At 37.8% G+C, this 13,215-nt stretch overlaps 1 protein-coding gene across 3 annotated transcripts in view; it reads right to left on the bottom strand.

The window, feature by feature from the left end:
* Window positions 1-13,215, bottom strand: part of LOC142358684 (UNC93-like protein MFSD11) — a 102,746-nt gene that overhangs the window by 84,089 nt on the left and 5,442 nt on the right. For all 3 annotated transcript variants that reach the window (XM_075410195.1, XM_075410194.1, XM_075410196.1), the window contains exon 2: window positions 7,942-8,106. In XM_075410195.1, coding sequence (XP_075266310.1) covers window positions 7,942-8,040 — 99 coding nt within the window. In that variant the 5' untranslated portion in view covers window positions 8,041-8,106. The remainder of the gene's footprint in view (window positions 1-7,941; window positions 8,107-13,215) is intronic.

Genomic DNA, 13,215 nt, shown 5'->3' with positions numbered 1-13,215 from the left:
TTGACCAAATTAAGAGAAAAACAGTTGCAAAATTCAATAAGCCATTGTTTATTTAAATATCAAACATTTATAAAAGTCAAAATGACCATAATCTTTCGAGAAAAGAAACTAGATAAACTAAGTTGCAACTGCTGAGCAACTGCTGCCCCAATGAACCTGTCAACAGTGAGCTTTGATTTGTTCTTTCTTTAATTAACATCGAATTTTTTAAATAAGATCAAATTTTTTAAATAAAAGACCGACTGATTAAAATCAGAATTATTTTTGGATTGTAACCGTCCAAGATAGAATCAAAAACTAACCTTGCTGTTGCTGTTCGTCCAGTAAAAACACTCAATTGTTTCGAATGTTATATATCTAGATAATTTGTTACTTAAAAGATCATAAACGCTGCGATTTTGATAATCATAGAACTAAGTTAGCAAAAAACGGTAAATAATGAATTCCAGACTACTCGCCAGGGAAGTAGAAGTAGGAACTGCTCCCTTTGTAGTTTACAAGATTATGTTAATGGTGTTTGGGTGTGTATTTCCGGCAAGGTTGATCAAAGTGGACCAAGGAAGCTTATTTTGGGCAATTTTTGATGAAAACGGCAGATTTTTTGAAATATTTAGCCGAAATTTTAGCCAAAAATTAAATCAAAATGGTCAACATTGCATTTTTTGTCTATAAAAATAAAATCGGAAGTATTATTACATTTTTTTACATATTTTGGCAAAATTGACAAAAATTTGGTCAAAAATTACGGATAATGAATAAAAACAACAGTACTCACTCTATTTTTCTCAGAAATTAAAACCTCGATAACTCCCTGTAAAAAATGAAAATCAAAAAATCTTTTAAATTCCGTATTCTGCGCTGGACGAGCTTTCTAATGATACCAGTCTCAACTCTCTACGATGAATGTATCGATCGGCCAAAATTGTCTGAACAAAAAAAACCCATTTGAGTATATAGTTCCTCCCCCCTCAAGAGGGGTCGGAACAATTAAGTGGAAATTTCCTCCAAAAATTTCTCCTCTGTACATCGTACGGTTATAAAATTGATTATTTCAGAAACACTAAAAAATTTTTTAAAAAAAAGAAACTAATTTAAAGAACAGATACAAATTTGACCACATGCACAACGTTCTTAAACTAAATTTTCAGAACCCTTAGATTCTATAACAGAACCAAGTCCTAAGAGCTGCTTTAGGTTTTTGGTTTACGTTCAACTTGTGTTATTTTGGATAATTTGGATGACTTATTTTCCATTCATCAAAAATTTAAAGAAGCATAACAACCAACTAACGTCGGGCGCATTGCTCTCAAACAACTGAGAGTGAAGTAAGCCCTCCAACTGACAGTGAAGTATGTTAGTGTGGTAATGCCCTCCTAACGTTGCCTGCTATCCCATTTTTCAGGACGAAAAGTCAAAAGAGCCAGACAAAAATCAGTCAAAATCGCATAAAAAAGACCACAAAACTAATATCATTGTTACAAACTTCGTTTGAGAGCAATTTATCAGTCTACTCTACAAATTCTCTCGAGCGGTAAAAAGTAACCTTTCCAGCAACGTTCATAGCTTAAAACAGGCAGAAGATTGCGACAGACGAAAAATCAAAACATGTCAACAATTCTTTCACAATTCTCTACAAATGCAACTCTTTCGCCTCCACTCCCCTGGTAAACTTCTAATTTCGGTCAATGCTCTCAATTTAACAATAAAACTTATGCTGCTTGATATAAGGTCAAACCAAAATTAAGGTTAAAAAATAAGGGCATCTTTAAAAGATATATGCAGTGGTTGACTCAATAACCTTATAAATTCTCTTCAAACTTGGATTTAAAATCTCAATTCTCCTCACACTTCGATTTAAAATCACTATTTGTATTCAAATCTCGAGTTGAAATCACCTTGTCACTATTTTTTATCTTGTCACTACTTTGTACATGATGCTCACTGATGTTTGTCTGCCGTCGGAAATTAAACACATATATAAGAGTTATTTGCCGCACCAGAGCTGAGCGACTACCGTTTCAGTGAAAATTTGTGAGCACTGACTCAAAATTGCCAATAAATGCTTCACCAAATGTTACTCTTCAGTCCAATGTCGGTAAATTTTTAAATGTCTAATAATTATTATTAAAAAATATTATCTTTAGTGAAATAAAAACACACTGAGAAAAGGTCAGGACAGCGTCAACGATATACTCAAGAAAGGACAAGCAGAAAGCCTTTTGAGTCTTATGTGAAGCAGCCCTAGAGTCATAAAGGAGCTTAACAAAATCAAAATATAATTACAAGAGAAGGTAAGGCCAATCTTATCGGAGTTAAAATTGATTCCTTCAGCGCAAAAGGGCAAAAGTTACGTCTGCGCGCCCGCGGGCGCATCGTAAATGGAATTTTATTTTTTTTGGCTGGTTAATATTTTTTACAGCAGAATAGTTATCAACCTAAACTTTCGTCTGTCAGAGTCCATCGCATTAAGTTTCCGGGGGATTGAAAATTCATCTGATACAATATAATGTAGGTCAAACAAGGGGGTTGGGAAGACAGCAGATACGCTAGCACCTACTGCTCGAAAGCTCAGTGTCCCATATAAGAAAGACATTTGAAAAAAATTGAACGCCCCGGATAAAGAACTTTAAACGAAGAGCAAAGCTATAAGAAACAGCTTAACATTAACAATAACATGAAATTAATATTCTTATAGTATATATATATATATATATATATATATATATATATATATATATATATATAAATTTCTTAAATTCTTATAATTATTAGTAATATTATTATTAAGTCTTTATTTTGAAACGTATATTGATGATGCGGATTCTCAGTCTGGTGATTGACGGGTATCTCTCCCTTTCCGTGTTCGTTAAAATATCGTCCTCGTGTTCCTGCACTTTTTACAATCACAGACGATTTGCCAGCTGCAGATATTTGTTTCTTAAATCTTTTCATTGACAAATTTCCACAAGATCTTCAATATTCGTTTTTTCAGACCAATCATTTTCGTGAACTCTATTTGCTTTTCGAGTCTGTTGACTATACAGGCCGCGCTAAACAAATTCGTTTCTCGATTTTTCCGTTCTAGTTTTCAATGTCTTAAAAAGTTCGCGAGCTCTGCCAATTCTTGTTTCGCTATCAGGAAGCTTAGGTTCCCCTAGTTCCTCAGATGTCAGCTTTCTTAGCAGTAAAATGACACTCAGTTGCAGATACATAGGAAGAGGTAGAAGATTTTACTTTTAATTGGATTTCGTAGCTGGCTTGGACTCCAGCTACCCATTTTCCCCCCCTTTTTTGAAATTTCTTGAGTACAGTTAAATCTGTTTTTGTGAGGGCAAGGCATTGAAGGCCGTATACTATACCGGAAGAATTACGTACTTGTAGAAACCGAGTTTCACATTTGTTGCAAATTTCGGGGAAAAATTGCGCTTAAGGAGATAGAGAACACTATTGCTTTTTTAACTCGGTGCTCAATGTTCTTTTCAGAGGACAGTCTTTCAAGTATATGAATCTCCAAGTCTTTCACATCACTTCTGTTCAGCACTTCATTCTGGAGGAAAACTGTTTAGATCCTCTAAAATAGATCGTTGTGCACTTGTACATTGCTAAGCCCATTTTGTTTCCAGTTACCCAATTGCTTAATGCATCTAAGTCAGCTTGTATTTGATCATGCCCTCTGGTAATGCTTAGCAGTTTCAAATCATCCGCGAAAACGTAGAGATAGCTGAATCATAGCACGTCAGGGAGGTCATTAATAAAAATACAGAACAGCAGAGGGCCCAGCAAGGAGCCCTGCGGCACTCCACTAGTTACATCTAGAGTTTTTGAGCTAAAATTGTCCGCTCTTACAAAATGTTTTCTGTTTTTCAGGTAGTCATCTAAAACTCTAAGTAGACAGCCGCCAACTCACATTTTGGCCATTTTCTTTAGTAGTTCACGGTGAGGTAACTTATCAAACACTTTCGAGAAATCTGTGTAACACGCAAATATTCAATCCTTTGTATTTGTATCAAGGCTTTCAAATATTCTCTGCAGGAAGGCAAGCATATTCGTCAGTACAGATCTCTTTACGAGACCGTGTTGATACTTCGTTAAGTATTTGACAAAATTCTCATAGAGGTCATAGTATACACATTTTTTGAAGATTTTACTTATTATGTTTTTTTACAACAGAGAAACTGGTCTGTAATTCTCAACTGATCTGTCACCTTTCTTGAAAATCGGGTAAACTGCTGCAATTTTCCAACTATAGATAATTTTCAGCTTTCTTAGCAGTAAAATGACACTCAGTTGCAGATACATAGGAAGAGGTAGAAGATTTTACTTTTAATTGGATTTCGTAGCTGGCTTGGACTCCAGCTACCCATTTTACGCACCCTTTTTGAAATTTCTTGAGTACAGTTAAATCTGTTTTTGTGAGGGCAAGGCATTGAAGGCCGTATACTATACCGGAAGAATTACGTACTTGTAGAAACCGAGTTTCACATTTGTTGCAAATTTCGGGGAAAAATTGCGCTTAAGGAGATAGAGAACACTATTGCATTTTTAACTCGGTGCTCAATGTTCTTTTCAGAGGACAGTCTTTCAAGTATATGAATCTCCAAGTCTTTCTCTACATCACTTCTGTTCAGCACTTCATTCTGGAGGAAAACTGTTTAGATCCTCTAAAATAGATCGTTGTGCACTTGTACATTGCTAAGCCCATTTTGTTTCCAGTTACCCAATTGCTTAATGCATCTAAGTCAGCTTGTATTTGATCATGCCCTCTGGTAATGCTTAGCAGTTTCAAATCATCCGCGAAAACGTAGAGATAGCTGAATCATAGCACGTCAGGGAGGTCATTAATAAAAATACAGAACAGCAGAGGGCCCAGCAAGGAGCCCTGCGGCACTCCACTAGTTACATCTAGAGTTTTTGAGCTAAAATTGTCCGCTCTTACAAACTGTTTTCTGTTTTTCAGGTAGTCATCTAAAACTCTAAGTAGACAGCCGCCAACTCCCATTTTGGCCATTTTCTTTAGTAGTTCACGGTGAGGTACCTTATCAAACACTTTCGAGAAATCTGTGTAAAACGCAATTATTCAATCCTTTGTATTTGTATCAAAGGCTTTCAAATATTCTCTGCAGGAAGGCAAGCATATTCGTCAGAACAGATCTCTTTACGAGACCGTGTTGATACTTCGTTACGTATTTGACAAAATTCTCATAGAGGTCATAGTATACACATTTTTTGAAGATTTTACTTATTATGTTTTTTTACAACAGAGAAACTGGTCTGTAATTCTCAACTGATCTGTCACCTTTCTTGAAAATCGCGTAAACTGCTGCAATTTTCCAACTATAGATAATTTTCAGAGACGCCTTACGTTTTTATAAATTTTGATCAGGCAGTTGACTATTTCGTTACAAGTTTTTTGGTAGAACACTGGTGGTAAGCCGTCAGGACCGAGCTTTTTTTGGGATCTATGCTCAAAAGAATATTTCGCAGAGATTTTTTCGATACACTAATATTTGTTAAATCTGGGTTTCCAGGTTCAACTTCTTTGATTTCGAAAAAAATTTTGGGTGAAAAGACAGATAGGAAGAACTCATTCAGCGTATTGACCTTGTCAAGTTTTGGGTGAAAAGACAGATTGGAAGAACGCATTCAGCATATTGACCTTGTCAAACTTTGGGTGAAAAGACAGATTGGAAGAACTCATTCAGCATATTGACCTTGTCATAGACAATTATGCTCGTTTAGGATTTAAACACAAGTAGTTTTGGGAGACTGCATGATTTGTTAAAGCATTTCGAGTGCTTATTTGTGTATCTCTAGTACGCATAAGATCTTCTTGATAAAGAAGTCTATCTGTCACCGCAGTGTCAGCTCATGACAACTCTTAAAGTCTCTACATGTCTTTTGCGATAGCTCGTGGGCTTTGTACTAAGTAGTTGCTGTTGGGTTTGTAGTCTTTTCGTAAGATTAGAAGTGCTAGCCGTTATCCACGGTGGGACACTCTGACGATGTCGTGTTCTACGAGGAATATTAAGGTCTATTAGGTCTTCAAAACACTCGTATAGTTCTTCACTCATTTAATTAATATTTGTATGGCATACAGGATTTAAGGTTTGGTTCTCATCATTTCGCACGTTTCATCAAAATTTGCGTTTCCGAAGCTTCTAAAAATCTCAAAAGGTGGTTTATTTTCAGTATAAGGAACCTCAATTGTCAGTCTAATTGGAGTTATGATCAGAAGTTCCTCAACAGCAACTTTTTCTGCATGAACGTGACAGTTTTTATACAGTGCAACATCGAGTACGTTTTTTCGACCACGTCGAAAAATCTATGGCTTTCATTAGGAGGTTACTTTTTATCAGATTTAGTACCTCTTGTTCTTCATTGTCAGTGCTAATAAGGGTTTTCCAATTAGCCTGAGGGAAATTCAAGTCACCCCTTATGAAAAGAGTGTTTATAGGGAATAACTTTAAAAGATTGCTAAAAGTGTCCGATATATCTGTAGGTACTGTTCGCCGCAGGGTTAAAAAAAGCGCAAACCATGATTTCGCTGTTAACAATTTTCAACGTTACTGCAACGCAGGAGTCAAGAAGGTCTTTTGAATACTTATCGGCTTGTAGGCAATTTTTAACTGCTATCAGAAAGCCCCCCATGAGTGTTTTTATTTGCAACCAGAGGCCTATCTGCTCGGTAGATTTCATAGTCTTACAAAAGCAGCTCAGAAGATGACATATTTTCATTTAACCATGTTTCACAGAGACAGATATTAAAAAAAACTTTCCGACAGAATCGCATTTGCTAGCTTGGTTCTCCTCTCAAAGTTCACTAGTCTTCGAGTAATAAACTGTAGTATGCTGATGAATCCTCGTCAAAATCCCTTGATTATGCCAGGGATGTCCTCTGGCATGCCAATGGGTACCTTGACTCCATCCTTGAACAGTTCAAGATTTCTAATTTTGATTTTTCTCTAGGCACTCCTTCATTTAGTAGTTGTCTACGATTTTGAAGGACTAACTTTTCTCTCAGGACATTGTCTTTTGTAAGAGCTGGCAGGAGGAATACGTCTCTTTGGGAGAGGCTTTCTCTCTTCTCTCTAGCTCTAGCAAGCACCATGCGTACTTCATGTTCAGATTGTAAAGTTACCTCGAGGGTTCTTGGTCTTGTACTATCGTTTTTGAATTTTCCTAATCTCTTGAACTCTTTGACGGTCGCATTTACCCCATCTTCACTCATTATCACGTTTACTTCATCGGCAGTTGGGACAAGATTTTTTCCCTTTGACTTGCTAAGGTCTTCTTTGACCCCTTGCAATCAGACTTTTTTGCGATGTTGTAATCAGACTTTCCATGATCTGTTTGCCTCTCAGATTTAGTAGAACTATTTGGGTTGGGATGATTTACTGTACTAGCTAACAAAAGAAGAAACATATGACTGCAGCCACGCAAAATTAAAAATCAGTAAGTTTTGTACCAAAGTGTTGCAGAAGCGCAGCAATTACAAAACACAAGTGCAAGTAATTGACCAGTATCGGAGAAAAAAATTGCCAAAAGTTGAGTGGTGCAGTAACCGGTCGGATCTTTTCCGTTTGTGCCCCCCCCCAGCTTAGTGGGTGCATACTATTTGCAACCCCCAGACGCACGTGCTATAATTTACCATGTAATGGCACGTGCTTTGTAACTGGAGGGAGCATAACGTACGGGGGGGGGGGGGGGCACAAACGGAAAAGATCCAACCGGTATTCCACTCAACAAATGAAATTAAACTATTTTTTCCAAGCATAAACTTCCAATGCCGCGGATAATCACAAAAACGAATACATCCCACGTAGAGCGATTTCGAGTCAATTCATTTAATAATTTCGAGTAACAAAGAGAAAAAATATATTCTTGTCTATTTTGGTTCTCACCTCTACAACAATCTCCTATTATCTACCTCTTCAACCTAACCTCTACTCCTGACGCTGTTGTGAAGGCTATAAATAAGCAGAGAAAGCCAAAACCCATTAGCACAACCCTGAGTCTTTTTTTAGCACTTCTGGATACCATCGCGATGCGATCAGAGTTGAGAATAACCCTTCAAAGATGCCACAGCCAATGACGTTACATAACTCTGAAAAAAACCATAAAAACTACAGAAGGTGCTTGGTTACAATATCTTGACAAATGGCAATGCTACATTCCCCACTGCTTGAATTTCCGTCTTCATACCTAGAAATCATCAATTAGCAGTAGTAGAATAGGATTTGAAGTTCGTTCTTCAGGGTTTAGCACCCATTCAGTTGTTAGTTTCTGATTGCCGTTGCAATTTCCACATTTGCATATAATGCGCCAAGTACATTTGTTCTCCTGTGTAGCAATTAGAAATAACGCAAAAAAAAATAAGAGACGGCATTTTTGGAAACATTTTCCATAATTTGAATACACTTTGAGCACTAGGCAGTACAGAATTTCGGTGGAAGATTTTTTCGCCAGTCCTGACTAGTCGATTTCTGCGTATGGGTAGTTCTCCTCGGCAATGTTGACGGGTAGTACTTTCGAGTAGTAGTACTTAACGAAGATCCGTTGCGGTCGCAGCTACTAAAAGTTATTTATCTCTTGATTCACAAAACTGCAAAAGCAAATTTAACAATAACAACGGGCTTTATAACACATTTGCAACGAGGTCAGTACATAATTTTAAAAACATTGTCAGAATACTCCCGAAACAAACCAAAGGTCCGACCTCACTCAAAAAAGGTGAAACAACTGACTTAAACACTTCAGTTCAGTTTTCGAAAAATTCCGACATTAAGTTAGAAATTAAATATTAAATTAGACACGAGTAATGAATTGAACGAGTAAGACAGCTACTTAAACAATTTTTCAATAAAGATTCAGAGGAATCAAAAGCGGGTTGATAATTTACGTTCTAGCTCAGTAAGGATTTTAGCAGAAATCTCCCGGCCTGATAGTCATAAAAAGTCAGTAAAAAAGCAACCAACATAATAAAAAAAGACTGGTTTCCTAACCGTGCTGCTGCAACGGTCTACTTAGAAGAGAAAAATAAAAAGCTACAAATAGAGAAACTCGCAAAAGTGTTTCACCCTTTACGGCTCCCAACACACACACCTTGATTGCAACCTGGATAGCCAAAAGATCCCCTGTTTAGAAGCGCCTGCTCTTCGATAGTTGTACACATCGCCCAACAGTTTACAAAGATCTCTCAGAAAAGCTTCAGTGAGGGCCCGGCAGCTCCTTGCACCTCAGAAGCTATAGGCTGTAACAAAACTGATACGTATTAACTGAACTGATGGTTCCAAAACAGGTGGGTCAACCCTAAATCGGTGTCTACTACTACTATTATTACTAAAGAGCCTGTGAGTTCTCTATACTTTGTTGCTTTTAGTTTTTTGGCCTCTGCGGCTGCTGCGCTCCGGGTTTGCAACCGATCCACTCTCCAGTCGAGCAGAGGCAAGCGAGTCTACTACTAACATACCAAAAGAGCTGTTTACGAGTCTTACAAAGTCGAATGTAAGCCGATAGGTTCTCTGACTGTCTGTTCTGTAGAGGTGACTTGGTTCTTTGCTTAATCAAAGGGATGCTGACTGCTTGACAGGATGTAGATCCCGATTTTGATTTGTCACCCTACTCATTCCGGATTTCAAAATTGCATCATTTTTGTTCCAAAAATCTTGTTCCATAAAACAAGAGCTTGTTATAAAGACGTAGAGCAGTTTCGGCATGCTGAGTTATTTTTGGATGTGACAAATGCCATATTGAGCATCAAATTTGTCAAGAACTTTGGAACTTTTCTCCCAAGTTTACATTTTTCCAAAGACAGAACATTTTATGTTCTTCCGAATCGGGGCTCCTACGACTGGGTCATCCTTTGCTATAACTTTTTTTTGTGCTCAATTTTGCTTATTGGTTATTTTGCTTCATTGAGCTTAAGTGGATTCTCTCAAGAAAACAAATCACATTTGGCAAAAAAGACAGCGTAAATTCTTACTCACAACTTCGGATTTGTTTTGATTCTTTTCCAAACTTTTATAGTCATTTGCCTCATTGCCAACATCCAAGTACAACGCGCTAAGTTTTGAATTCAATTGATTAGCAGTACCAGTACTGCTTTTCCAAACAATTGAAGCGCATCTGAGTCCGAATGAAGCGCCCGTTCCTCCGACGATACTTAAGGATTACCGAAACATAGGAAACAGTGACTATAGGCGGCGTATATATATATATATATATATATATATATATATATATATTATTATTATTATTATTATTATTATGACTTCGTGGATATGCCACTGGAATGTTATTTCCGCTGTTAGGTTCTAGGATGTGCGACAGTTTTCACAGATACAAATGAATGTCCATGTGCAAGGATTCTGCTCATTCCAGTTTCTTTCCAAATAGCTCCACATGTATTCAATGAGTTTCCTCTTCAGTTGCTGCTCACAGAAGAAGTCCATCACTTTCTGGATGACGTTCACTCGAAACCCCGTTCTGTACCAGAAGTTCAGTCTCTGAACCTCATATTTGACCTCTGGGAGTGCCACTCTTTTCCTTCTGTCCTCTCCAACAACTCGGATTTCTGAGAATTCCACATCATACTTGCCGCTCAGAAGGCTACTCAACATCAACAGATCTTTCAATACTTTAAAATAAAGTGGTGGTAGTAGATTCGATTTTAAAATAGCGTCCTTGTAGTCAATACTCCCGCAGATCCATCTCATTGCTTTCTTATGGAAGGATTCCATGATCTGGTATTCAGATTTCCTAAGTTCCCAGCATTCCGATGAGAAGAGCAGGATTGGTGAAATAATCGCTCTGTACAAGTGTACTTTTGATTCCTGTGGTAAAGCCATAGAAGTGTTTCGTCGCAGAAGGAACAGTGACTTCATTGCTTTGCCGACTCGGTGTTTAGCATGGTCTCCCCAGTTTAGATGCCGATTTACAACCAGACCAACATCTTTAACGAGGTCCTTACTTTCAATCGGGTTATTACCAAGCATGAACTGCATCTGGTTCAGAGTCTTTGGTCGATTTCCAACTTTGAATTCGGTTACAGAGCATTTCTTACTATTGAACAACAGATGATTTTGAACACTCCAATAATGTAAGTTATTTATGTCCTCCTGTAGCTTCTGTACTGAGGTGTCATCTCCGTTGAATATCACCTTGAGATCATCTGCAAAGAGCAGGGCAACTGAAGAAAATACAACATTGGGAAGGTCATTTATGTATATCAAGAATAGGAGCGGGCCAAGGACAGATCCTTGGGGGACGCCTGCTGAGATCACGAGGGGTTCGCTTTTAACATTGTTGATTTTAACTTTTTGGGTTCTACCGCTTAAGTAGTCACGTACTAATTCAAATACTCCCTCAGACAAATCAAGTTGTAGTAATTTCCGTAGGAGCTGGCTGTGTTTGATCTTATCGAAGGCTTTCGAAAAATCAAGTAGGACAAGAAAGTTCAAGGAATGTGCAGATCCAACCATTTTGTAAATTTGGGTCAAGCTGTAGAGTAATTGAAGAACAACAGAACGTTTCGTTCGGAATCCGTATTGGTAGTTACTTATTTCTGCTCCGAAGGCTTTCATCAGTGCTCGAAACATGAACTTCTCGAATAGTTTTGAGACTATGTTCAGTAGTGTCACAGGACGGTAGTTGGATACTTCTTCTCTATCATTGTCTTTGAATATGGGTGATACGATGCCAATTTTCCATTCCGACGGAAACTTCCTTAGTCTCTTGAAAACTTGATAAACTGTCAGAGAGACAGGATAGACCACTGCGGAATGGCTCCCACAGTAATGTTGTGATAATGGATGGCCCGGAACTTCCAAAGTTTGTACTTGACATCCTATCGTTGGGACCTAAACACCCAGTGAGAGACAAGTTTAATGAGGTGCACTTTCTCGCAGATGTAGACAAACTTGTACGTGAGTTACGCGAGAATAACACTGAGGGTGAGAAACTTTGTGAAATTGAGGCGTCCGCAAAATGGTATGCAAAAAATGTACGTGAAACCCCATTGGATAGAGGGGTCAAAAAAGTGCATGATTACCTAAAAGCCAATGATTTGCTGTTGGTACCATTTGACAAAGGTTGCGGTTTCTGTGTGATGAAGAAGTCAACGTACAGGGAAAAACTTGATGAGGTACTGAACTCAGATCAGTTTCAAAAAATCGAAGTGGCTAAAGATGAACATGGATGGGGGTTTGGCTTTTCTTGACATTAACGTAAATGTGAGCAGCAAAAATAATATCACCTGTCATTGGTATCAAAAACCAACTGACACTGGAATAATACTGAATTTTCGCAGCTGTGCACGCTTCAACATAAGAAAAATGTGATTCAAGGGACGGTTCACAGGGTTTTTAATGCAACCTCTAATTGGTTGGCCTTCGATCAGGCTCTTGAAAAGAACAAATCTTGCTGGACCAAAAATCAATATCCAGAGGAATGGTCTTCAAAAATTGTGAATCAGACTCTAGAAAAAATAATAAGTGGCGGTAAAGACCAATTAAGAACAACACCAAAAGATCATCAAAAAAGCAAGACTAAATCTAATGATAAGCCAACTATTTTTCTACAATACAGAGGCAACCTCACTCAAAACTTCGCAAGCAAATTGAAGAAACTATGCGAATTGCAAGTAGTTTTTACAACGCGAAAATTAAGATCGTGCCTCCCCACCCTGAAATCATCCTTTGATAGAGATCTGAAATCCCACGTGGTATATGAAATTAAATGTAATGGATGCGGATCCATCTATGTTGGGCAAACAAGCCGGCATGTTACCACAAGGATAACAGAACATCAAAAGAAGGATTCACAGGTGGGTCAACATCTAGTTGAATGTCGTGGCGCCACGAATGACATTGAATGGAGAATTCTGGACGCCTGTCGGTCAGTTGAAAAACTAATGATCATCGAAGCTATATATATCAGCAAGCTGAAGCCGGCACTAAACACACGCGACGAATATAGGGGGAGGGAACTCACGCTAAAATATTAGTTCAAATAATAATTTTGACTAAATGTGAATGCATAGGGCAAAAAACATTTTGTGCATGACAAAACGAAATTTGCAAAACCTCCACAAGAGGGATACTTATGGTTAGGGCAAATTCGGAATAAACCCTAAAAATACAAGAACATGGACAAAATTGAAAAATCCGGAATAGGAATGTTTTTAAGTAAATTGATAACAGATGTAAATATGTGTTG

This window comes from Convolutriloba macropyga, chromosome 2 (assembly GCF_964194025.1).
Source record: "Convolutriloba macropyga chromosome 2, txConMacr16.3, whole genome shotgun sequence".
Taxonomy (NCBI): Eukaryota; Metazoa; Xenacoelomorpha; order Acoela; family Convolutidae; genus Convolutriloba; species Convolutriloba macropyga.
This window is presented reverse-complemented; position numbering and strand designations above follow the sequence as displayed.